Source organism: Ochotona curzoniae, unplaced genomic scaffold (assembly GCF_017591425.1).
Source record: "Ochotona curzoniae isolate NIBS_2020 unplaced genomic scaffold, NIBS_Ocur_1.0 scaffold_2453, whole genome shotgun sequence".
In the NCBI taxonomy this organism is placed as follows: domain Eukaryota; kingdom Metazoa; phylum Chordata; class Mammalia; order Lagomorpha; family Ochotonidae; genus Ochotona; species Ochotona curzoniae.
The window spans coordinates 30,749,178-30,775,866 of NW_024467094.1; the positions used below are offsets into that span (position 1 = coordinate 30,749,178).

Genomic DNA, 26,689 nt, shown 5'->3' on the forward strand with positions numbered 1-26,689 from the left:
ACACACATCTGTGATCTCCTCACCTTTTAAATAAAAACAAACAAACAAAGGAAAATAGTACATGGTCTCATCTATACATGGGATCTAAAACAATTATCTCACAGAAACAGAGGAGAATAATTTTATTTCTGTTCTAAAAATTATGAATAAAGCTAAATATTTACATTAGCAACAACTTACAACTACATATTTTTAAAATATTTCTTTTTATTTGAAAGGTGGAATTACAGAGATCCTCCATTTGCTGGTTCACTCCCAAAATGGCCACAACAGCCAGAGTTAGGCTGGCCAGAAACCAGGATTCTTCCTCCAGGACATTCTTCTAGGTTTCCTGCTTGGGTACAGGGTCCAAGGACTTGAGCTCTCATCCACTGTCTTCCCAGGCTGTTAGCAGGGAGCTGAACCAGAAGTGAAGCCACTAGAACTTGAATTGGTACCCACATGGGATGCTGCTGCCACAGGTGAAGGCATAGAGTGCTATGCCATGGTGCCAGCTCCTGTAACTATACTTTCAACTAAAATTATCATAAACTTGCCTTTTTTTTAATGCTATTTATTTCTAATCATTTCACTCAGGCCAGCATTGTTGAGTGATAGGTTAAGCCACCACCTGCAATGCTAGTACTCTATATTAGAGCACCAGCTGAAGTCCCAGATACTCTTCCTTCAATCCAGCTCCTCGCTAATGTGCCTGGGAAAGCAGTGCATAACAGTCCAAGTGCATGGATCTCGGCCACTCACAAGGAAGGCTCCATTGAGTTCTTGGCTCCTGGCTTCAGCCTGGTCCGACCCCAACCATTTCATCCATTTAGAGCATAAATAAAGGAATGGAAGATCTTGGTCTTGCTCACTCAGTGTGCTACTCTTTCAAATGAATAAAATAAACCTTAAAAAATGATTTTTTTTTATTCAATTAAGAGTACTAACTAACAAATTCTCCTATTCATTTCTTAGGAAACTCCAATTTCCACTTTCTTGTCTGTTTACCCAGTAGAAAGTTTAGGAACCAAAGGTGAGCAAAATGTCAAATTTCCAAAAGAATGTTCTCCTAAATTCAGCAGCTGTCAACAGCTCTGATGCCTGGCAGCTGCCAGAGAGCTGCCTCTGAATGTTGACAGTCTTTTCTTCTCTTCATAACAGTATATCGAATTCCTTATCCTCCTTCCTCTTATTTAAAATTAGCTTATCTAAATTTTCTAGTTTTGCTTTTTAAATTAAAAGCTTTGGAAATTGAGGCACAAATTACAAAATGCTTTCACAATTACATTAACAATTGGGAGTACATACACATGGCAGATTAGTGTTACCTAATATTTCTGAGAAGTCCTTTACTAGTTTTTAGCACTATCACATACTTTACTGGGATTCCATTACAAGAACAGTTTTGCATAATTAAAACTAATCCTTGGGACAGGTACCTTTGGCATAGTGGCTAAGCTGTCACTTGGTTACCTGCATTCCATATTCAGATGGTTTGAGGGTCTGACTACTCCACACTTTTCATCTAGCACCAATGCATCTAGGAAACAGCAGATGTTGGCCCAAGTATTTGGGTTCTAGCCACCTGCATTAGAGACCCAAATGGAGTTCCTGGCACCTGACTTAAGCTGACCCAGACCTGGCTATTGCCGATGTTTAAGGAGTAGAACAGCAAATGGAAGATCTCTCTCTTTCTCTCTCTTCCTTTTTCACTGTGTCTTTCAAATAAATATTTTAAGTGACCATTATTACCAATGCAATTAAAGTACTAGGTAAATAAGTAGATATTCTGATATAATATTAATATATTCACTTAATGTATGTATATGTCTTACTGAGCTTACTACTCTTTCCCTGTCACATGTTTGAATTTCCTCTAACACTTCCCTACTGCACAGTCTCTGCTTAGGCATTCCCAATTATACAAAAGGGATAGAAAAAATTATCCCTTTACATTTTGGAAGAATTCTAATGGTTGAAAAACTCTAAAACTCTAAAACTCTAATGGTTGAATTGTGACTCCTTATGAAGGAATACTGTTGTGACAATATGGGGAAAATCGGTCAGGGGTGGGAATTGTGGGGAGGAGAATGCCAGACTATACAGAATTGTACCATAAACTTCAAAATTTAAAATAAAAAATCAAAAAATAAAAACAGCAAAAAAAAAAAAAAACTTTCTTAAATGTAGCTGAACTCACATTTCCTGAAATGTTAAGTCCTTAGTTCAGCTCTCCAGAAAGACACAGTTCATTTGACTACATGGATGCCACCATTCAGTTCCCTGACCATGACAAGAGTTTCTTCTAAATCCAATTATATTTGCTAGTTGTCCTACAAAAATATGCCACCAAATATTCAGCCCAGTAGTGCTCTGAGACTCCTTTTTATCTACTAGCAATTCTGGAAGATAAACAGAAGCAATACTATTTATTATTCCCCCTTTGTACAGACACGATGCAAGACACAATTACAAAAAAAAAAAAAAGCATGACCAAGGATACAATGTCAGTGAAGAAGGGTAACAAGAATTTTTTTAGTTTTGTCATTGTTTCAGAGGACTTAAATTATGTTTTACAATATCTTTCTATGTAGAATACAACTCCCAGGAGGCTAGCTTAGAAAATATTTTAGATCCAATTAATTTCAAACACTTCAACTGACAAGTTTCATGCATTAATTTAGATTGACAGGAAAGGAAGATTAAAAACAAACATACAAAAAGGAACCAAAGACCATGCCTTGAAAGTAAGTTATCTCATCAGCACACATCCTTCCCTACTTCCCTGGAGCAGGTGAAGGTTAAGAAACATCAGGACTTGTCTGGCCTAAGGACGCCAGATCAACTACAGCCCATGTTACCATTCCAGTTCTTACCCTTTCTTCTTTTTTTTTTCAATAAAGTATTAACTTTTCCCTCTAGATTAAGTACCTAATGAGGAAATTACAGACTGTGGAGCAGGTGACTTACTGACATTGGTAGCTAAGACAACAAATTCAATATCTGGTGTTATTTTCCTTTGAAAGGCCAGTTACACTAAAGTTGTGGGAAAATTAACATATGTCTGTTTTAACTTGAATATCACACGCAATCAAACATACACAGAGAAAAGGAAAATCAGGCACTTAATGTCATTCTACTTTCTTAAGAATTTGTTTAAAAGGCAGAATTACAGAGAGGGAGAGACAAAGATTTTCCATCTGCTTGTGCACACCCCAAATGACTGCAACAGAAGGGCTGGGTCAGAGAGAAACCAGGAGCCAGGAGCTTCTTCTGGTTCTCCCACATGGCTGCAGGGGCCCAGGAACTTGAGCCATCCTCCCCATCAGCAGGGAGTTGGGTTGGATGTGGAGCAGCAGGGACTCCAGCTGGTGCCCAAATGAAATGCCAGCACTGCAGGTGAAAGATGAGCCTGTTATGCCTGTATCCCACTACACCAGCTCTGCAAAATCAGTTTTTAAATAAGATATTTCAATTTTTAAAAATTAAAGGAAAAAGAAACACAAATAACCAGAAGTCTCTGGGAACTTGGGAAAGAGGATATACAAACGGAAAGGTATAAGAAAACATAAAGAAACATAAAGGAAAATACTCAACATCCTTATTTGTCAGAAAAACACAAATTAAAGCCACAAATATTGCTAACCACCCTCCAGAATGGTTAAAACTAGAAATGATAGAAAATAGCAAATGCTGATAGTATGTGACTAGCAGGAATCTCGGACATTGCTCTCCTGAGGACAAACGGGTTCAAACACTTAGGAAACTGGCAGTATGTGGCAAAGCTAAACATACACCCAGTGTATGTTAATCTGAGGTATAAATTCCAGAGTCATGCATATATATGTCTACCAAGAGACATGTATAAAAATGCTTGGATGTAGCCAAACACTTTAAAAACAAACAAAAGTTCATCAGATTGAAGAAATGATGGAATATTCATTCATACTTTAAAGCAATAAGAGAATAAACTAATAAATATAACAACATGAATAGGCTTCAATAATCTGCTTAGAAAGAGAAACCAGAAATACACACAAAAAAAACACATATTGTATAATCCCTTTTACATAGAATTCAAGTACAGGAAAACTTATGGTAACAGAAATATGAATAGTATGTACCATGGGGCAAGAGGGAAGTTAACCATAAACGGATACAAGGAAACCTTCTGAGGTGAGACAGATGTTCTATATCTTGATCTGGAAGGTTGCATAGAGGGGAAAAAATCAAGCTATATGTTTAACATATGCACAATTACTGTATATATTACTCCTTGATTTAAAAACTCTATAGAACATAAACATCCTCAAATATCTACAATTCTAAACCTTAGACGTGCAACTGTAGCAGTATTTTCCAATTTCTGAAAAAAATACAGACTTTCAAGGGTCTAATGGCTCTGCTATAGGATCTGTATTCTACATACCAATCAGCCACTGAATGGGCCCCACACAAAATTTCTTACAGTGCAGAAATTGATTCACACATCATGAGAGCTAATTCCTCAAACTTCCCTGATAATTATAATCTCTCAATCGCATATAGCTAATGCAAATGTCATTCATTTTTATAAAATAAAACAAGGAATATTTTTTGATCTACATTTCCCCTTAGCAATAGCCCATTGACTTCTTTCCCTCACAGCTAAACTTCTGGAGGAAACACTTGTTTCTCTTTTCCCATTCCTACTCAGATCAATTTGACTTTAAGTTTCCATCTCACCACTCCTCAAAAACCACTTCTGTCAAGGTCATTGGCAACCAAAGTACACTTTCTGTCTTCCTCTTGCTTGACTTTTCAGTCACATGCAGGATAGCTGATCACCCAATCTTCATGAAATACTCTCCTTCCTCCAACTCCACCACACCACACTCCGCTGGGTTTCCTGCTGCTTTCTTATTTGTCATCCACCCTCTATCTAATTAAGGTATTTCTCAGGGATCCTGTTTTGAGGCCCTCCTCTTAATGCAGTCATTTATACTTACTCACTTGCCTTTAAATATTTATTTATGGGGGATGACCAAATTCCTATTTCTAGTCAAATTTCTTCTTTAGAGGTCTAACATTATTCTCCATTTTGGTGCTCTTTTTATTTATTTTGTGGCATTTGTCATTATTTCAATTATTCCATTTTTAATTTTTTGTTTTTTCGTCAGTTTTCCTGAACTAAATTCCACAAGTGTCAAAGTTCTGTCTTGTTCACAGTATTGCCAATATTTTTACAAGCATGGCACATAACAGGCAATTAAGAAATATTCTTTCGGGCCCGGAGCAATAGCATAGCAGCTAAAGTCCTCAACTTGCACACGCTGCGATCCCATATGGGCGCTGGTTCTAACCCTGACAGCCCTGCTTCCCATCCAGCTTCCTGCTTGTGGCCTGAGAAAGCAGTCAAGGATGGCCCCAAACCCTGGGACCTTGCACTCACGTGGGAGACCCGGAAGAAGCTCCTGGCTCCTGGCTTCAGATAGGCTCAGCTACGGCCATTGCAGCCACTTGGGGAGTGAACCATGAACGGAAGATTTTTCTCTCTGTCTCTCCTCCTCTTAGTATATGTAACTTTCCAATAAAAATAAATAATTTTAAAAAAAGAAATGTTCTTTCACATAAAGAAGCTCCCTGCTTGTGACCTAGGAAAGCAGCAAAGGGTGGTCGAATGCCTTGAGACCCTCCACCCACAAAGAGACCCAGAGGAAGCTTCTGGTTTTTGCTTTTGAATCAGCTCAGCTCTGGCTGTTGCAGTTATTTGAGGGGTGAACCAGCGGACGGGAGATCTTTCTCTGTCTCTCCTCCCTATAAATCTGCCTTTCCAATAAAAATAAATAAATCTAAAAAAATTCATTAAAAACCAAAATGCTTGTGTTAAAAGTTGAACAATGAAAGCTTTTATAATGCTCATTCTGACTCATCTTGGAGTACATTTATTACAGATTACAATTTAAAAGAAACTTTCTTTTTGAAAAATTTATTTTTATTGGAAAGTCATATTTACAGAGGGAAGGAGAGATAGAGATCTTCCATCTGCTGGTTCACTCCCCAAGTGGCCGCAATGGCTGGAACTGACCTGATCTGAAGCCAGGAGCCAGGAGCTTCTTCTGGGACTCCCACATGGGTGGAGGATCCCAAGGCTTTGGGCCATCTCTACTGCTTTCCCAGGCCACAAGCAGGGAGCTGGAAGGGAAGTATAGCAGCTGGGATATGAACCGGCACTCATATGGGATCCCAGCACATTCAAGGTGAGGAATTTAGCCACTAGGCTACCGTGCCAGGCCCAGCATTTTCGTTTAGACAAAAACATGTGCTAAAGCACACATATGAAGATTATACATTACCATAAATGTTAAAGAGTGACACCAGGTTCTGAGGATGTTCAAACTACGGGCAAGGCTTGTCAAATTGCAGTGTGTGCAAGAATTCCCTGGGGTTACTGTGAAAAATGCAGGTTTTTGATTTGGCCAGTCTCACCAGAGATTCTGTGTGTGTAACCACTCCGAGTGTTATAACTGATGCCGACGTGGTTGATCCCCATGTAACACTCAAATCAGCAAGGAATCTAAGAATGATCTGTGAAGCATCTCATGAACTGCCCTCAGCAGCTGGACTCTCACCCTGAATCTAGTGTTAAGCAAAGCTGATCTGATACATAGTATCTTCTTTAAGCTGCTATTTGGTACTTACATTATAGTAAATATCTGTTTATCTAAAAAAATTAGAGTGGTTCTCATTTTTACCAAAACTATTTACAAAATTATTTTACAACATGCCTTTTATAATAGATTAATAGGATCTACATCTTTCACAATCAGAACTCAAATATAGCCTAATCTACACTTTTCAAAACTAAAGCTCTGACTTAAATGTACATGCAAAACAAATGATAATGCATAATCTGTACTTCAAGATGTAAAATGCATTAGCACAAATATCCTTGAAGGCAGAATATGGCAGTCAGGTGTCCTTGTAGCATGACCACGAATGAAGCACCTAAATGCAGGGATTACCAGCTACCCTGGTAACCGTGAGAGTACAGGTTCTGAACTGACAACAAAATCATCCTCCCTCAATTTACATAATATTTGCGATCCTACACAGCATAGAACATATGAAAATCACACAAAAATATTCTAAACATAAAATGAAAGGCAGAATCTAGAAGTCACCATAAAGACACTAAATGTCACTAAATTTTAAAAAGGAAAAGATTCCTTCTAAAACAAATGACAAAGGAAGTGGATTGTAATAGACTGAATGAGGATTTCAACTGGGAGTGCTGGCAAATCAGGGAAAGTTTATTTGGGTTGGATATAATAAGTTCATTTTTAGACTAGAATACACTTAGAATACACTTTTGTGTAGAGGTATAATTTGATATTTTGGGAAGATCTATAAGCATTATATGATTTCTTAATACAACTTGTTTAATCATTATGTGTCCTATTATAAAAATTTTACATCCATCTCCAAATTAGATTACCCTTAAATATTTTCTGGTTGCTTAGGTGTGAAACAACTCAGACCCCAGGAAGTCACTGATATTTGAGAGCTTGTTTGGAGGGTCTGGCAGGGGAGCGCAGCTGCTCGTACACCCTTGACCAAACACCTGTCCTTCTCTAGCCGGGATGGTCGTCCTCTTCGACCGAGTGCACAGTTTTGGGAGGGAAGCACATGGAATGGTGAGGGAGGAGGGACACCCGCCTAGCCAGCCAGATCAACTGAATCAACCCTGGCAATCAATGGGGGACAGATGTTGCAGCCAGATCGCCCGCACATCCAGGCGCTGATATCTGAAGCAGTGTCTGTAGGAGTCCTTTGAAAAACTTTTTTTTTAATGGGGTCAGCATGCTATGTTGTTGGCTTGGCATACATAGAAGCTGTGCATAGAAGCTATGTATTTGCTTATGCACTCTGGTCTTCAAGACATATTAATTCAAGTTGTGCTAGGAGTCTTATATAAAATACCCTATTTAAATCTAGGGTGGGCGTTTGGCCCACTGTTAATATCCTACGCAGGACATCTGAATTTCCTACGGAAGTCCCTGGGTTCCAGCCCTAGTTTCACTCCAGATTTCAGATTCCTGACAATATTCACCCAGGAAGGGGGCAGGTGATGGCTCAAGTACTTGAGTTAGTGAGGCTCAATTCTAGTTTCCTAGCCCAGCTTCAATTGTTTCAGGCATTTTGAGTATGGATGAAAGATCTTTACCTCTCTGTGTCTGTCTTTCAAAAACTAAAAATTATAGACAAAATTTTAAAACTTTACATATGTTATTAACATTTATGAATTACCATTTAATATTAAGTTTTTTTAGGGTCTTTGACAAGCAAAACAGTACATTCATAAATATCAAAGGTCTGTTATATATTGAATTCTTGTTTCCTAAGGAAGTTCATAACTATTTTTAGAACGCAGAAAAAGTTTCAATGATATGTTAATTGTAATTCTTTCATTCACTGACAAACATACTCTCCCTGATTCTAGGAGGTTTTGTTTTTACACTAGCAAGCAGAAGTATGCTGGTTAGGATGATCTCTAAGGGTTTTTTTTGTTTTGTTTTGTTTTTGTTCTTGCTGAAGTGATTCACAAACCAAGAGGTGAAGAACCAGTGGATTCTACCAGTTATAGGTAATTTCTCTCATTTGGCCTTTTGAATCCATTGGTACTTCTTGAAAGAATATTTGCAAAAACAAATATCTCCTGTAAGCTATTGTTCCATCTATTTCTCAAAGTCTTTAGAGTACAGAAAACATCAATGGTATTAAAATAGAACCAGAAGATCTGGGAAGACCATAAGATGGGAACACTTAAAATCTCTGTGGAACTTGCTGAATTTTAGACAATATTGGTTCCCATAAACTGACTACCTAGTAGGAAACTGTTTCTATATCAATAGTTTTAAACCTTTATTTAAAGAGCATTTCATATGGGCCCGGCGGCGTGGCCTAGTGTCTAAAGTCCTCGTCTTGAATACACCAAGATCCCATATGGGCGCTGGTTCTAATCCCAGCAGCTCCACTTCCCATCCAGCTCCCTGCTTGTGGCTTGGGAAAGCAGTTGAGGACAGCCCAAAACCTTGGGACTCTGCACCCGTGTGGGAGACCTGGAAGAAGTTCCTGGATCCTGGCTTCAGATCGCATAGCATCGGCCGTTGCGCTCATTTGGGGAGTGAATCATCGGACGGAAGATCTTTCTCTCTATCTCTCCTCTTCTCTGTATATCTGACTTTGTAATAAAAATAAATAAATCTTTAAAAAAAAAAGAGCATTTCATATAAAACTTTACATGAAGTACTATTAGGTAAAGAGGTAATAAGTTTAAATATATAATAATTACTGGAGTTGGCATGGTGGTACAACAGGCTAATCCTCCACCCTGTGGTGCCAGCATCCCATACAGGTGCCAGTTCATGTCCCAGCTGCTCTACTTCCCATTCACCTCCCAGCTTGAGGGTTGGGAAAGCAACAGAAAATGACCCAAGTCCTTGGGACCCTGCAACCACCTGGGAGACCTGTAAGAGGCTCCTGGTTCCCAGTTTTGGATCAGCTCAGCTGTTGCCATCGTGGCCATTTGAGGAGTGAACCAGGGGATGGAAGACCTTCTCTACCTCTCCTATTCTCTCTGTAAAATCTGCCTTTCAAAGACGAACAGTGAGAAATAGAAAGTTATCTTAATAAACAAGTGCTAGAAATGTTAGGGCAGGTGCAGTGACATAGCAAGCTAGGCCTCCACCTGCTGTGCCACCATCTCAATGGGCACCAATTCAACTCCTGGCTGCTCCATTTCTGATCCAGGTTCCTGTTTATGGCCTGGGAAGTGGCAGAGGTTCCAGCCATTTTAACCATTTTGGGGAGTGAACCAGTAGCTGGAAGGATTCTCAGTCTCTTCCCTCTAACGTCACCCTTCAAATAAAAATAAGTATTTTAATAATGTTTAAATGTGGGCCCGGCGCGGTGGCGCAAGTGGTTAAAGGTCCTCGCCTTGCACGCCCGGGATCCCATATGGGTGCCGGTTCTAATCCCGGCAGCCCCGCTTCCCTTCCAGCTTCCTGCCTGTGGCCCGGGAAAGCAGTCGAGGACGGCCCAAAGCTTTGGGAACCTGCACCCGCGTGGGAGACCCTGAAGAGGCTCCTGGCTTCGGATCGGCATAGTATCGACCCGTTGCGCTCACTTGGGGAGTGAATCATCGGACGGAAGATCTTCCTCTCTGTCTCTCCTCTCTGTATATCTGCCTTTCCAATAAAAAAATAATAAAAATAAATCTTTAAAAAAAAATAATGTTTAAATGTGACTTAACATGTTGATTGTGCACTGATCTTTTTCCTTATGTGTATATTTCCCATCTAAAATTATTTGAGTATAAACAGTATTAACCCTAGAACCAGTGCCCAGATGCAATGCTGACACCAAAGGCAGCAGAATAGCATGCTATACCACAGCACTGGCCCCAAGAGTAATTGTTTTTTCATACTCATGGATATCCTTTGAATACTACTACAGGAAATTGTTCTGTGGGACCCAAATATGGTGGTAGCTTAATAGTCTCTGAAATACATAGGGATCCTCACGATTTAATATTGCTATGATAAAAATTAAGTGAAATAAGTTTTTCTCAGCAATTTTAAGAATTTAAACATGTGCTGCTGTGAAGAAACAGTTTATTATGGAAATTATACTGTATTACCAAAATGTTAAAATGCCATTTAACAAATTCAAAAGTTAGAAGACCCTGTAATAAATTTTTTCTAGAGCGAGACCAATATTAAATTGAAAAAGCTGGTAGTACTCATCATATTGGACTTAGCTATTACTACAATATTTTATTTGAAAAAGCAGAGAGAGGGAAACCCAGAGAGGGAGGGAGAGTAAGGTCCTACTTGCCAGTTCACTAACTGTCCTATGCTCCCCAAGATGTCCCCAATGATTAAAGTTAGGTCAAAGAAAAAGCTGGGAGCGTGGAACTCCATCACAGAAGGGAGTCTGAATTGGGAGCAGAACCAGCACTCAAACTCAGGCACTCCAGTTTAGGATGTCGGCAGCGCAGGTAGCATCTTAACCACTTCATCAATGCCCATCCAATATTTTCTATAGCACCCTTGACAAGTTTGATAGCAAATTTAATCAGTTTTAATGTCACTAAAGACTGAATATATAAATCTAAAATACTTGGGATCAGAAATGTTTTGGATTTTGTTTTTAGTTTCTGAAATATTTTCATATAAATGAGATAGCTTGGTAACAGGACCCAAGCCTAAACATGAAGTTCACTAATGTTTCATAAGTACCCTATACATATGGACTGAAGGTAATTGGACACATTATTTTTAGTCTACCTACCACACAATCGCAAATGGAACTTTCCACATGGAGCATCACATTAGCACTCAGAAAGTTTTAAGATTTTGGCATATTTTGGGTTTCAGATTTTCAAATTAGAGATGCTCAATAAGTAACATATTTAAAAAGCAACACTAGAAAAGTTAACACTAACTTTGTACACATTCATATTTTACTGCTCATATCAATGCATTTTTAAAGGATTAATATGTGATCCTGAAATCTGCTCATGTAAATTTCATAAGATTTGGTTTTAAATGAAAGCCTAGCCAAAAAAAAATTTTTTTTATTAAGATTTTTATTTTCCAAGCTTTTTTTTTTCAATTATATCATTTAAGCACTTTTTAAAAATTACTGAGTTTTATCAAAGAATTGCTAGCACCAATCTCCAACTGCAAAAAATATTCAGGTTAAAATGTATAATGAAGAATACTTTTCAGTATTATTTCCTAAACTCCTTAGGGCCTTATATGACACAGAACATTTTTTAAAAAAATAAGCAATTGAAGTGTAAAGACCAGAAGGAAAATAAATACCTAAATCAATATGTAATTGGAAATCAGTGCAGTAGAAGTATACCCCGACAGTAGAATCCCTCCGCTACGGGGAGGGAGGCGGCTCCTGGGAAAGGGTGATCTTCAGAGAGCATGCGGAAAGAGACAGGCATCAGGTGGAGCTCTTCCATGGAACCCTGTGAGGACACCTGAGTAGAGTCTTAGATGGTAAGTTGGCACAGCCAGGCAGACCAGGTTGAAAACATTTGTGTGCACACACAAGCGTGAGATAGCAAACTGGACTATGAGAGCCATAAGCAGAAATTCTGAGAACTTCAACCCTAGCATCATCCAAGGTCTTTCTGTGGCTTTTGTTCTCCTCACAAACGTTACCATTTCATGCTCCCTCCTCTCAGAATAGAGAGCAAGTAAACACCATCTGGAGGTTATTTCTTTATTAATTTCAACCAGCCAGAACATGGAAAGGAACCTGAAAACCAAAAATGATTACTACAAAATCTGTGGTGAAAGTAGAAGCTGATATTAAAAAAGACAAAAACTGCAAAACAACCTGGGAATACTTAGGTAGGGGCATTTAGTTCTTCACAGTTTAAAACTCCCTGTGAGACGATACGACAGAATAATACATTACCTGATAGGCAAAATAGTCACTAAGATAAAGATACCTCTTGTATAACTCGCTTATATAGATCAGAGGACTGTATAATGTAAACTTAGGGGGAAAATGTGTCCAATATTAACAGAAAAAGGATTCATATTAAATGAGAAACCCACCCATCACCTCTGAACCACCTCACTTCCCAATCACACCAGTTAGAGGAGATGTTCTTAAAGCACAAATAATAAAAATTCAGCAATACACAAACTCTTTGCATAGAAAATATCTAGGGTCGCAGATCATAAGAAAAGTCTATCTTATGATTTATAATTATCATATTTATCACTTATTAACTTCATTTTACGTGAAGGAATGACCGACCACATTACCTCACATGTCACAATGAACTACAGTGCATTAATCTGACTCTCACATTAGGTAGAAAATAAAGTTACTCCATGTAACTACTTCTTACACTGCCAGCAGCAATATATAGTATCAACCAAATATCTATCCTAGACTGAGACCAAAATATCAAGACATTAGAAGAACGCTTTATTAGTCAATCATGGATGATTATAAAGAACTAGATGTTATACAACATCAAATATTCTGGCCTCAAGTACTCGATGTTAGAATAACCAAACTCATATTTTAACCTTCCCATTTTAACTTAAATGCTGAAGCTTTTGCACTAAACATAGTATATAACATCTATTTTTATGGGCCTATAAATTTAATCTAGTCATCTAAGCTCACAACTTTTAAAATCACTGATTTACAATCCCTTTCCATGTGTAATCTGTACACTCATGCATTCTGAATGAAATTGTACTCAACTTTCCATTCATTTCTTCTGCAGAGTGCCTTCACCCAGCCTTATCTAAGTCTATTAAGACACTAACGTGCTAAAAGGTAGTAGTTGTTTGTGGGCATTTTTTTTCTTTTTAAGCAATAGCATTTACAGAGAAAACACTCCAGGTTCTATGAATTTACCATAATATTATTTGTGACTTCATAAAAATTTTAAAATTTGCAATAATTGAAACATGAGAACTTTAAAAAATTATTTTTTCTGTTCTTGGCCAAGAAACCCTTACATGTTAAAAGTAACATTTCATAAGCTATTATTTCATTTCAAACTACACACTTAAAAAAAACTTGATTAGAAATTAAAGGTATAGTTTTTTCTTAACACTCTTAATGACCATTTAAAAGTCTCTATTTAATAAATACATATGATTGACTTCTCATTCAGAGCTTTCCTGAAAGAAATGTTCATACAGGTCAAGGTATGAAAAAAAACTTACAAGCATATTCATGTACAAATAGAGGGTTTAGGCAGCATTATTGCACTCAATTGTATCACCAAACAAAAGCTTTACCATATATATCTGTGTACCAAAGTACCTAACCATGTTTTGCTCATTTCATAGACTAGAATTATTGAAGCTGCTGAAGATCGGGATTCATTGTCATGGAAGTTCCTTTGATTGTTAAGAGGAAAACATCCATGATCTTCATCAAACCAGCATTTTAATGAGTCAGGTGTTGGTATGTCATCTTTTAGTAGAATGAATGCTTCTCATAAATTTCTATTTTCTAAATGCCACCTCCTCCGCCACATTGAGATGTATCTGCCGTTTTTCAAAGTTTTAGAAACACTTGTTGAAAAAAACTACTAAACAATTCACTATAGCAAAGTGAAATTTTAATTATCCCAGTGAAATATCATATGAAAAACTTTTGAGAATGTTAATTTTATAACTTTCAAAATTAATCCAAATGATTTATTTTAGCGAGGTCCTGCTTTTGCATTGGGTAAAGAAGCTTTGTTAGATAAAGTTCCAAGGGAACTGAAAACGCTAACCTCTTCAAAATCCACCTTTCCTGTATGACTGCATATATCCTTAGAAGAAAACAGTAGCCACTTTTCCTTCAAAACAAGTCACTCAGATTAGCCTAACATCGAAGGACTTGGAGGCATAGACCCCCCTCCCCAGATCCCAGAGGACGAGGTTTTCCACCCAGGTTTGTCGCCACTCAGGGACAACCTATACATGTTCTTGCTCTGCAGACTTAGGGTTGCCCGCATGTCTAACAACCCCGAAGAAGTAAAATTTGGGAGAAGTTATCACTTTTCAAAGTTGGGGGGGGGGGGGGAAGGCTGGATAAATGAGAGCCATAGTGTTCTGTCCTCTGAAATACCTACGTAGTTTTGACAAAAGAAATAAATAGAAGCAAAACCGAGATTCAAAAGAACTCTGCTGTGCGCACCGGTCGAGCTTCTCAAAGACCCCCCTCATGAAAAGAAACGGGCTGCAGGCTCACCTTCCATGTCGCCGCCGGCCTGGGCTGGAGCTGCCGCGCTGCCTGCCCTGCCGCTCCACGTGCTCCTGCCGTCGCCGGTCCCAGCGCCCAGCTGGCGGGAGATTCCCGGCGCGGGGACTCCCCGGGATCCGGCCGCGTCGGCGCAGACTGCAAGGGGCAGGAGCAGCGACCTGCGGGTGCGCGGGGTTACAGCGGCGCTGGCTGGCGGCTGCTCTGAAGGACGCTCGCTGCGGATCGCCGCAGGTTCCGCGCCTTCAGCCCCCTTTTGAATGTCAAACCCGAGGAACCCCGATAAGGTGGAAATGGCGCATCAGGAAATTGTCTCAGAATGTCTGTTTTAAAAGGATGATGGATGTGAGAGAAGAAAGTATCACGGAGATGGGAGTGGCAAGGGAAAGGTGGCAGCAAAGTTAAAAGAGGTCTTAATTTAAGCAAGACCTGGAAGTTTCTGGCAGGATTCTGGAATGATGACCATGGAAATCATCAACGAGCACACATCAGTAAGAACTCACTTCATTTGAAATAGCGTTTGTGCGCCTTTTTTTTTTTTTTTTTTTTTTTTTTTGGCTCTTTGATTTCAATGGGTAAAAAGATCTTGGTCATATTTTTCAAGACTTTTGGCACTTTCATCCACTCAAACTTTTACTTTTTGGAAACAATCTCATGTGTTTTTCCCTTCTGGAACTGTCTAGTTTACTTGCCATTACTCACAAAATGCTACTCTGGGTTTCTTTTTCTTCTATTCTGCCTTTTTTTCCCAAGCAGGACATCTTAAAACAATGCATAAGCTGATATAGTACTTAAGAGCAAGTCAGTCAGCAGAGTCAAGAGGGCAGGGGTAGTCAGAAGAAAACTAACATACATACAACATGTATGTACAAGGAGGAGACCAGTTGATGTCTTTATCCAACACCCTCTCCAGTGTATAGAGGGAACACACACATTTAATTGCAAGGAAAGGGCAGTGTGACAACCAAACAATTTTTCAAAGCAGAATTTCTTCTTTCCACGGAGATCTGAGAGAGGCCTCAAGATACCCCATGTGTTGAGGGGGTCACTGTATCAATGATGACACTGTTACTTTGGTTGGAAAGTTACAGCTTCATAGAAACTTACATAAACAATATAAAATTACATCATTAAGTGTACACAAATATATTTCAGAATGAAGATTGAGAGTTTGTGCATCAGCTGACCACATCACAAGGAACCATGCTTACAGGTTAAAGAATGCATGCTGTGATTGCGTGAATTTATGTTAGCCAGTGCCTTGGCACAGCCAGTCTGTGTAATATACTAGCATCTGCCGCAGGTAGTTTTGACTGAGTGCCTAACTTGCACTGGCTTTGTTTTTAAGATCACAGAACCAAAACAGCATCTCTATACCAGTGTGAGTTGGGAGTCCCACAGGATAGTATCAATTTCAGAGAAATACTCTAAATACTAGGTCTAATTTTGGTACTGAAAGGGGAAATTTGTTGTTTGTTAGTTTCTGAAAGCAAAAATAGCACATCAAATGAAGCAGAAGAGGAACTGTAAACTTTCACAGGGATGGTGTGAGGATTAATAGCAATTTGATTATTAAAAAGCTATTAAAACCTTTATTATCTTCTACAATTTTTATTTTCATATTTACTCTGCCTACAATTCTATGACATCTCAGGCTCCATAGAGTAATGCATATGGGAACAGACGAAAAAGCAAAAGAGTGAAACAAAAGCAACTAACTCAACTATTCTGTCTTCAAAAAGGAGGCGCTTAAAACCCCTACCTTGTGGGCTGCACACAGTAACTTTCTTTCAAAGAGCACAACTCTTTCAAAGAAGGGGTGGGGGACACTTTATAGTGGACAGACCCACTACGTGATGTGATGAAAATGTCATTTTATCTCTGTGGTCTTTCTCCCCCAAACCCACAACCCTAGTCTAATAATGAGAAAAACATCAAATTCCATTAGAGGCATTCTACAAAACACTTGACCACATGAGACCAGGCCAAAGTTCCCACAAACAAGAAAAGTCTAAGTAGTTGTCAAAATCAAGAACATTCTAAGGAGGTATGGCGACTAAATATAATAAGGCAATCTTGCTGAGACCCTGGCGCAGAAAACAGACAATAGCTAAAAGCTAATGAAATCTGATTAAAGCATAGAAATTAAAATAGTAATGCATCAGTGTTTGTGAAAAATGTAATGTTGGACCTGGTGCTATGGCTCAGTGGCTAAATCCTCCAAGCAAGCACCAGAACCCCATGTGGGCATCGGTTCCTGTCCCAGCGGTCCCACTTCCCATCCAGCTCCCTGCTTGTGCCCTGGGAAAGCAGTAGAGGATAGCCCAAAGCCTTGGGACCCTGCATCCGCATGGGAGACCCAGAAGAGGCCCCTGGTTCCTGACCAGCTCAGCTCCTGCCATTGTGGCCACTTGGGGAGTGAACCAGCAGACAGAATATCTTTCTGTCTCTCCTCTCTGTTAATCTGACTTTTCAAATAAAAAGTCAAATAAATCTTTTTTAAAATGTCATTTAGAGGAAAAAGTCATAAGAGTCTATATGAACTGACATTGTTCTGTAAATCTGAAACTTAAACTCAAAGATTTATTTTAAAACAATGGATACATATTTTCAAGATATCACTATTTAGTCATTTGGTTAATTCTTGAAGGATTCAGTTTATCACCAAAGACTTACCAGAATCAAGTATGTAACAATTCCTGGGAAGCCCAAAAACACGTTGTAGACTTAAAAAAAATGTACTCTGACTAAAACTGGAATGACATGCTTCTAGGGAATTGAAGATAATGCCTAAATTTGCCTTCATTATCATCACCTCAAGAAGGGAACCAGTTAAGGCTAAACCAAGAATCTAGGCATGGCAACTGCCAATGGGTGGATCTGAGTCACTGAGTCGCACTTTATGGTTTATGCTACATAGGCAAAATTAACAGTGACTCAAAATGAAATTACTGACAAAGGTTGCTCCTGGACCATGTGAGATTGTCCAAGTACTGACGAGGCTCAAAGGAAATTAAAACCGAAAACTCTAGATCTCACCCTAAATAACCATTCTACACCCTGTCTGAACCTTGGGCTTTGTCTCCCAACCTACTCAAAACCACTACTGAACTGCGGGTGCTGTCCCGCTGCGAAGAACTAGACAACACACGGGCTGCCCTGTGCGCTGCAGGCTACCCAACCAGTAGCCAACACAGCAACATGCCCCTCCCTCTTGGAGCTTGCCTGATCAGCCATCCCATGGGAAAAGCCATCTTGGGCTCTTGTCTTTCGGTGGAATTTTCTAAGGCAAGGTTACTTCACAGCCCCAGATCAATTTGTGGTGAAATTGATAAAAACTCTAATTCAGGGGCCAGTGCTGTGGCTCAACAGAATAATCCTCCACCCTGGGTGCCAGCACCCTATATGGATACCAATTTATGTTCTGGCTACTCCATTTCTGATCCAATTTCCTGCTAAAGCAGTGAGGGATGCTGGGAAGCAGTGCCTGGGAAAGCAGTGAGGGATGACCCAAGTTCTTGGGCCCCTATACACCCATATGAGCGACCAGGAAAAGGCTCCCGGTTTCAGATCAGCTCAGCCCTGGCCATAGCGGTTATTCTCTATATCTCCTCTGTGTAAAATTACACTTCAAGGAAAAAAATAATAATAATAAAGAAAAAAAGATAATCCAAAATTCTTTTAGGGGCTAAGGAAACCTGAAGGTGCTACTAGAGGTTCGTCAGGGGTTCGGTTTTAAGAAAAGATTAATCCAATTAGGTTTTAAAAAATTAGTTTTGAGTGTTTCCAGTTACAAGGCGTTTAGACACATGGTTTCTGAGTTCACGCCAAGCAAGGCTTAAACAAGTCTCTCCCGGGGTGCTCCACTTCGCGTGAGAAATTCCTCCCTCCTAGCCTCACCTCGCTCCGCAGCCGCCCACCCTAATTGCGGTCCTTGTGTCTCCTCATCAGCCAACTGAGCCCCTGGCCTAAGCAAAGCTCGGCATGCCAAGCCCTGGCTTCCTGTCCTTGCCGCCTTGCTTCCCACCGAAGGTGCCCAGGAGACGACGAAGCCGCCAGCAACGAGGGCAAATGGCGCCCGGCGCGAGGCGCGAAGCATGCGCACGGCTCACGGCGATGGCCGCGCATGCGCGCGGATTCGGGGCACGCCTGCGTTCTCCCGGGGTAGCAACGGACCGGTAGGGGCGGCGATCCGGTAGTTTCTGAACCGTGATGCGAGCGTCGTGGGTCCTTGTCTCCGCGGTGCTGTGGTACCTCACAAGAGGTGCGGCTCCTCTCGCGTGGTCCCAGGCTTCTCCCCTCTGCTCGGGGATTTCCTTTCCAGCCTCCTCCTCCTCCTTCTTCCCTTTCTTCTCCTCTTCCTCCCCTCCTGGCCCCTCTGGTGACTTTAAAAACTCGGTGGTTTCTCTCCTCCCGCAGATGGATGGCCGCGTTCTTCCTTACTCAGTAAGAAAGGCTTCATTTATGGCAAGATAGGACAGCCAGGTAATGAGATCCTCTTCCCACGCAGGACGTTGCCGGCAGAGCTGGGATGTCATGGACTGGCTAAGGTTTCTGAATGCCTGCTGTGTGCTTGGCCACCGACCAAAGGTTGCATGCAAAGGTTACCCTGCAGAGCCACCCTAGGCCTAGTCGAATCGCCTCGCCTCCTGCCACCCAGTGGGATACAAGCTGGGTCTCTCCTTCCCGTGTCCCCTCCCTTGCAGGTGGCTCTGTGGCTTTGCAAGGGAGGCTGCCCACGCTGAGGCCCCTTGTTTAGGAGGCCTCCGTCCCTGAGCGTTTGGGGCTCAGTCCACTCCCCCCAAGAAAGCAGGTCATGTGCTTAAAACACGCGTCACCTTGGATAGCTTCCAGCCACTTTACAGCCTTAGTCATGTTTGAGAGCCCGCCATGTTTGCGACCCTGTCCCCACCAAATTGTACGCTTGGTGCTCAGAACTCTTTCAGATGGGTGACTTATCGGACCAAGTTTGGCTCCAAGTCTCCAGGCGCAGCTGCCACCGAATCTGAAAGAACAGGTCGTTGCAGCCCTGTCTCCTAGGCCACTCCGTGTAGATAGGCTTCATGCAGAGGAAGTCTACAGTTAAAACACTAAATTCCTTTGCGATGAGCATCGACAGCTTGGAAATACTGGCGCTTCACCACCACACTTAAGTCCTTTTCTAAACTTTACGGGGGTCATAACCAAGACCTCAAAAAAAATTTTTTTAAAGTGTGATTTGAGGTCTAAATCTGTACATTAAAACAAACTTCTATTACATACATTTTGGTAATACTGTAATATCACAGAAAAAAATAAATGACTAGCAGCCTGAAGGTTTAAAACATACTGTAAGAAGCAAGAAGGACTTCGGTTCCAAGTGTTTATTTTTGAAATAGCGAACCCCCAAAATAAATAATTAGTACCATTGGGACAAAAAGGCTGGGGATTGAGTCTTCATTTAATTTACTGTTTAATGAATGCATACATTTTATTTTGTCACAGTGAAAATATATGTAAAATTACATCAAAACAGCCCAGTCCTTATCTGTATGGATTTTGTACGTTCTAGAAAAGAAACAGTGGATCCCACCTACTTATGGGTTGGGCCTAATGAAAAGACATTAACAGGTAAAATGTTCGATTGTCATTCTTTTTTAATGATGTAAACTTTCATTTCTTTAAGAAAGAAGAAAGGTGCCATAATTTATTGGAAAGAGCAACATGAACTTGGATTTTAACTGCAGTTTTACTTGTCCTATGCTTAGGCGATGAATGTTATAGTTTGGTCTCTGTCTTATTTTCTCATTGTTCAAAAACAAGCAGTAGTTCTTGTTCACTACTGCTGAAAGCTGAACGTATTAGATATATTAGTTCAAAAGCCTTTGTAAAACCTAAAATTCAGCCTCGTTGCACTAGTAACATGAGATGAAATACCCAGAGTGTAATTTTTCATGATTGTTACAGGAGTGCTTTGAAATGTAAGCATTATTAATTTCTGCTTGATGTAAAGAAAAATGGTAATAGAGGGCAGTGCAATTTCATTTTACTGGATACTGGCATAAACCAGTCAAAACTAGATGCCAGAAAAAACAATTTTAAAAATCAAACATGTATTTCAAAACTGTACTTTTGTTAGTTACCATGTAATAATATCACAATTAAAATTTTTCTTGTAGGGCCCGGTGTGATAGCCTAGTAGCTAAATACTCATCTTGCATCTGCCAGGATCCCATATGGGTGCTGATTCATGCCCCAGCTGCTCTACTTCCCATCCAACTCTCTGCTTGTGGTCTGGGAAAGCAGTCGAGGATGACCCAAAGTCTTAGGACCCTGCACCTGCATGGGAGACTCAGAAGAAGCTCCTGGCTCCTGGCTTCAGATGACTTAGCTCTGGCTGTTGAATTCAGACACTTGGGGAGTGAACCAGCAGACAGATCTTTCCCTCTGTCCTCCTCTCTGTAAATCTGACTTTCCAATATAATTAAATATTTAAGATTTTCTTGTATTCTTGAAGTTGAAATAATAATTTTTAAACTTTTTTGTCTGTTTTTAACAAGGTTGATATCGGTTTTTTAAATCATTTTATGTTAAATAACCAAATAACTCGTTTCTGTTTAGGAAATAATAGGACAAATATAACAGCAACAGGAAAATTAATGGTGAACGATTTTACGGAGGGTTTGTCTGGACTTTACACATGTACTCTTTCTTATAAGACTGTTAAAGCAGAAACCCAAGAAGAAACTGTAATAAAGAAGAGATATGATTTTATGATCTTTGGTAAGAATGTCAACACATATCTTTAGTTTGGATCAGAATCAACCGTAAGGTTCCTTCTTTAATGAAAATGGGTCTTTTAGAGATGATGCTTAGACCTTACGAAGTTGCTGTGGGCTCATACCCGGGTGGTGGTGATCGGCTGAATGCAGCAGGAAGGTCGGGATGCTGAGTAAGCACGGGACAGCTATGGCAGGACCTCCCTCCAGAAGATGGAGAAGATGGATTGAAATCAGTCAGCATGCCAGGTATACCTGCCCTTTCTGTGACAAAACCAAGATGGAGAGGCATATGTGGGCATCTGGCACTGTGGTTCCTGGTGGTGCCTGGGTGTTAACACCACTTGCACTGTCACAAAGAATTGAAAGGCCAGGACAGGCACCATCTTGGAGACATCAATAGCCTGTAGTAAGTAGGTTAATTTTTTCAATTAAAATACCCCCAAAATAAGGAGCATTTTTGTATTTGACTAAGCATACTCTAATTGACACCATATTGTTGAGCTTAAATAATTCCTTCAACTCTCCACTTTCCTCTTCTCCATATGCAAGTATAATCTTTTTTATCACTATTTTGCCAGGTATATGTAAAAGCAAATTAATAACTTGCCCACTAGGACTGTCCTAGCAGCAATTTAACACTTTCTGCAAATTAAAACCCCTGGTAAGAGCTGTAAATCTAGCTTTTAACTAATTTATGTGTCTTTTAAAAACAAAAACGGACCAAAAAAGCTCCTCAAAAACTTATGTTTTTCTTAGCAGTGTTACCTGTTTAGCCAGTGCAAGTAACGATTTGCAATTGCACTAGATCAGGCCCACTAGGTAAGTCTGGCCCTGCCAAGACAACTACAGGTAGAACTCAAAACTCAATAAATCTATATACTATAGCAGGCTGATCCTTAAGCTGGTAATTTTGTATGGCCCTCAAATAATGTTCTAAATATCTAAGAAGGCCTTGGCAGAAAAAAACATTCTCCACACCTACTCTGGGTAGAGAAATGTATCAGGTCAAAAATAACATGTTTTCATTCAGGTTATTAGCTGTGTGTGTTTTTGTAAAGACGTTCTGAAGATCATTTTACTAGACAAGTGAAAAGTCTATGCTGATTGGCAAAGTTGATAGGATTTAGTATAGCATGTTATTTGAACATTGGTAAAAGAAATTACTGGTAGAAACAAGTTGTTTTTATTCTTTTTTTAAGCCTATCGGGAGCCTGACTATTCATATCAGATGGCTGTACGTTTTACCACCAAGTCTTGTGTAGGAAGATACAATGACCTGCTCTTCAGAGTACTAAAGAAAATCTTGGATAATTTAATCTCCGATTTGTCATGTCATGTCGTAAAACCATCGTATAAGTGCCATTATGTTAAAACTCCAGACCGTGACCTCATACATGAACTGTTTATAGCCTTTCAAGGTAAAAAAAAAAAAAAAATGAAGCTTTTTAAAATATTTTATGGATTTAGTCCTAAGCTGTTAATGAAATTGTTATAAAATTATTTATCATTACATAAATAGTAAATCTGTTATTAGTTTTATTAGCCTGATTGTCGTTTTAAAAATTAACACACTAATTAAATATGACATGTTGTTGGTTGCTTATAACTTACAAGTCAATATTGTTTCAGTAATCTAGCATCTAAGGAGGTAATGTTCCACTTACGACATATCATAAAATTTCAAATTACATTTTTAAGAACTGAATAAAAGGAAGTTACTAAACCACATTTACTGTACCTGTATTAATTTTAAACCTTGTAGTTACTTCCATTAGCCCCCAGGTGGAGTAAAGTCATAATGTAGAAGTCATTTAAACTGTGCACCTTTGTTTTTAGGAGAGCGAGATGAAGCACACATATATACTAACTTTGGCATTTGGAGCTTTAGTTCAGTGTTTATTTAATCCAGTGTAAGTCCATCTTTTCTTCCTCTCCAGTTAATCCCTTTGCACCAGGGTGGAAAGGTACATGTAACACATCCATTGACTGTGAAGAGACCACGAATCATAACATCCTCCAGGTGAGAATCCCATCTTAAGATAAAAGTACTTACAGTCAAAAAGACTATTTGAATTTTTTGCAAATACTTCATCTCACTAAAATTTCTTTAAGAATGTATTTATGTTGAAAGCTAATATATCAGTAATAAAAAAAACATTTCTCGGGCTGGCACAGTGGCTAAAGCCTCCTGCAGTGTTAGCATCCCATATGGGCACTGGTTTGAGTCCCTGCTACTCCACTTCCAGTTCAGCTCCCTGCTTATTGCCCAGGAAGGCAGCAAAGAATGACCCAAGTCCTTGGGCCTCTTTCTCTCTCTCTCTCTCTCTCTGATCTCTCTCTCTCTTTTGCTCTGTCTCGCTCCCTTTTCTCTGTAACTCTTTCCGATAAAAATACATCTTTTAAAAAACATTTCTTAAGAAATACATTTACTTGAAAAAAAACTTTGAAAGAGTCACTGATTTTTTGTTGTCGTTGCAGTAATTTAAGCTAAGATTGTGAGAGTCTTAGCTATGTGAAGATGTTCACCTCGGAGTGATACATCTGGACTGCTATCACTCCTCAGGTTACTATTATGCATTTTTAGCTAGATTGTAAAGATAGAATCCTGATTTTTTTTCCCCAAAAAAAGTGATAAAGTAGTTGGGAAAAAAAATAGCCTCACTTATCATGTCATCCTAGGTTAAAGCTCTGGTCCTTCTGAAATTATGTCTATACTGATCCTAATGGTTGCTTTCTCCTCTGCTGTTCCCCTGGAGCAGAGAACTTGGCTCTCCTGATCTACTTCCTGCCTTTGGTGTTTTATTTGGCTTATGGAAAGTTTTCAGTTCATGCTATTAGACTCTATGCTCAAAAAAACAAAACAGGGCATTGTGGCACAATGGGCTAAGCCGCCGCCTGGGACACTGATGTCCCATATCTGAGCGCAGGTTGGAACTCTGCGTCCAATCCAGCTCCCTGAAAATGCGCGTGGGAGGCAACAGGTGATGCTCAAAGACTTGAGTTCCTACCGCCCACATGAGTCCTTTTGCTTTGCTTGTCACCGTTGTACATGTGAACTGACCATAGTTAATGAAGTCAGGGTTAGAATAATTTCAGAGGTAATAAGTTTTCAGGAATTCATGTGTTACTTGAAGCATGGCTACTTGTACTGCATCCCATGGCTTCTGATCAAGAAGGGAGATTTGATTCACGGTTTAGTAATTGCACTTTCCTCTGCTATTTTTAAATCTCAGGCAAGAGATCGGATAGAAGAATTTTTTCGAAGTCAAGCATATATTTTCTATCATCACTTTAATGAGACGGTACCAGCCATGCATTTTGTAGACCACAGTTTTCAAGTAGTACGTATGGATAGCTGTCGACCAGGCTTTGGAAAAAATGAAGGTCTACACAGTAATTGCGCTAGCTGTTGCGGTAATTATAGAATATAAATATTTAAATATAACATCAGAAAAAGAGATGTATAATTCATGATTCTTGAGTATTTATACTGATTGTCTTAGTAAAAAAAATATTTAGGAAAGGGAAATAAAATTCAAAGTTTATATTTTAAATGTAATTATTTTAATGTATATTAATTCTACTTAATATGCCCTCTTGTTTTATAGAATATTTCTTATAGTGTTATGGTTTAAGCTTCTACAAGAGAAGACCAAAGATCACACAGAGAACAAAGAAATAGGACTCAGAAATGGGGCATAGTAGAAGATACTACAAATGCTGTGTTACTAAAGTTAAAAAGAGTTAGGATTACAGCTTTCTGCTATCTTTAAGATCATCCTATTACAAAGTTTGAAATTCATAAATAATCTTCCAGAATTTAATTGGCTGAGCACTACTCCAAAAGCATACAGAAACAGTGTGACGGTGAAGGCAGATTTATATTACTGGTATAAAATACCTCTCGCTTGTAACCATCTGTTACCTGTGTTTTCCTCTGCAGTGGTTTGCAGTCCTGGCAGCTTTAGCCCTGACGCTGACGTTACTTGTCAGACCTGTGTTTCTGTCCATTTCTACGGAGCTAAATCTTGCCCATAGACTCTACCCAGAAATCAGCCATCCAAAGATGCGAGCAGAAGGCATTGTCACTGGCCTGTTGTGGAGAGGGATGACCTATGATGACTGTTCAAGTTTCAGAGCATCATGGATAGTTAGTTCCATTGGGTAAGATCAAACAAGATCAAAAAAATGAGAAAACATGCGTTTTAGAAACATGCGTTAAAAAAAAAAAAAGTTGGCATGGTATTTCTAAGAAGTTACTGGATGCAATAATCTCCAGTGAACCAAGGAAAATCTATTCATGGGTGATATTTAATGAAACATGTTTTATTATTTACAAACTGAATCTGTATGTAAGATTATATTAAGGTCAAGAAGAGTAGCAAAATATAATAAAAATTCTGTATTTTCCATATAATAATTTGTTTGAAATCACTTACATAAAGACATATGTATCACTTTTATAACTAAACCAAAACTATTTTTTCTTACTTTTTGAATAATTAATAGACTACTCTTTTAGTATAGGTTTAGGTTTATAGAATAATTAAACAGATAACGGTGATCTGTGTACCCACCCCCCCACACACAATTATCCTTCCCTACAGTTTCCTCTTAGTAGCATCTTGCACACTGTAGCACATTTGTTACAAGTAATGAAATAATACTGACACATTATTATTAACTATAGTCCTTAGTTTACATTAAGTTTCATTCTTTATACAGTAAAATTCTATTTTTTAGAAAGAATTTTATTTGATAGGCAGAGGAACAGAGAGAGAGAGAGACAAAGAGATCTTGCATAGCTAGTTCATTCCCTAAAAGTTCGCAGTGACAGAGGCCAAGCCAGACAGAATCCAAGAACCTGGAATTCCACCCAAGATTCCCACATGGGTAGCAAGGGGCCAAATACTTGGGCCATCTTCCATTGCATTCCCAGGCACATTAGCAGGGTCAGTCAGGATGCAAACTTGAGCCCCAATATGAGATATTGGTACTTTGATGTAGGATGTCAGAATCAGAAGTGGAAGCTTAATGCACTGTGCTACAGGGCTGCCCCCACCCCCCACACACACTATAGATTTCCACCAAGGTGAAACGTCACGAGTCCACCATGGCAATTTCATACAGAATAACTTCACCACCTCATAAACTTCCCATGC

General features: G+C 39.4%; 2 protein-coding genes across 6 annotated transcripts in view; one reads left to right on the plus strand and one right to left on the minus strand.

Moving 5' to 3' along the window:
- Window positions 1-14,934, minus strand: part of IKZF3 (IKAROS family zinc finger 3) — a 104,519-nt gene extending 89,585 nt beyond the window's left edge. For both annotated transcript variants that reach the window (XM_041001409.1, XM_041001408.1), the window contains exon 1: window positions 14,758-14,934. In XM_041001409.1, coding sequence (XP_040857343.1) covers window positions 14,758-14,764 — 7 coding nt within the window. In that variant the 5' untranslated portion in view covers window positions 14,765-14,934. The remainder of the gene's footprint in view (window positions 1-14,757) is intronic.
- Window positions 14,935-18,893: 3,959 nt separating this feature from the next.
- ZPBP2 (zona pellucida binding protein 2) lies at window positions 18,894-25,936 on the plus strand. 4 transcript variants are annotated; one of them, XM_041000756.1, is made up of 8 exons: window positions 18,894-19,030; window positions 19,186-19,251; window positions 20,251-20,376; window positions 21,367-21,528; window positions 22,727-22,945; window positions 23,465-23,547; window positions 24,761-24,941; window positions 25,471-25,936. In XM_041000756.1, the coding sequence occupies exons 1-8, from the start codon at window positions 18,979-18,981 to the stop codon at window positions 25,563-25,565; spliced, it is 984 nt and encodes a 327-aa protein (XP_040856690.1). In that variant the 5' UTR covers window positions 18,894-18,978; the 3' UTR covers window positions 25,566-25,936. The 4 variants fall into 4 exon arrangements, with proteins under 4 accessions (XP_040856690.1, XP_040856694.1, XP_040856693.1 ...); XM_041000759.1 differs by having other exon boundaries at window positions 18,921-19,016; XM_041000760.1 differs by lacking the exon at window positions 22,727-22,945.
- The last annotated feature ends 753 nt before the right edge of the window (window positions 25,937-26,689 follow it).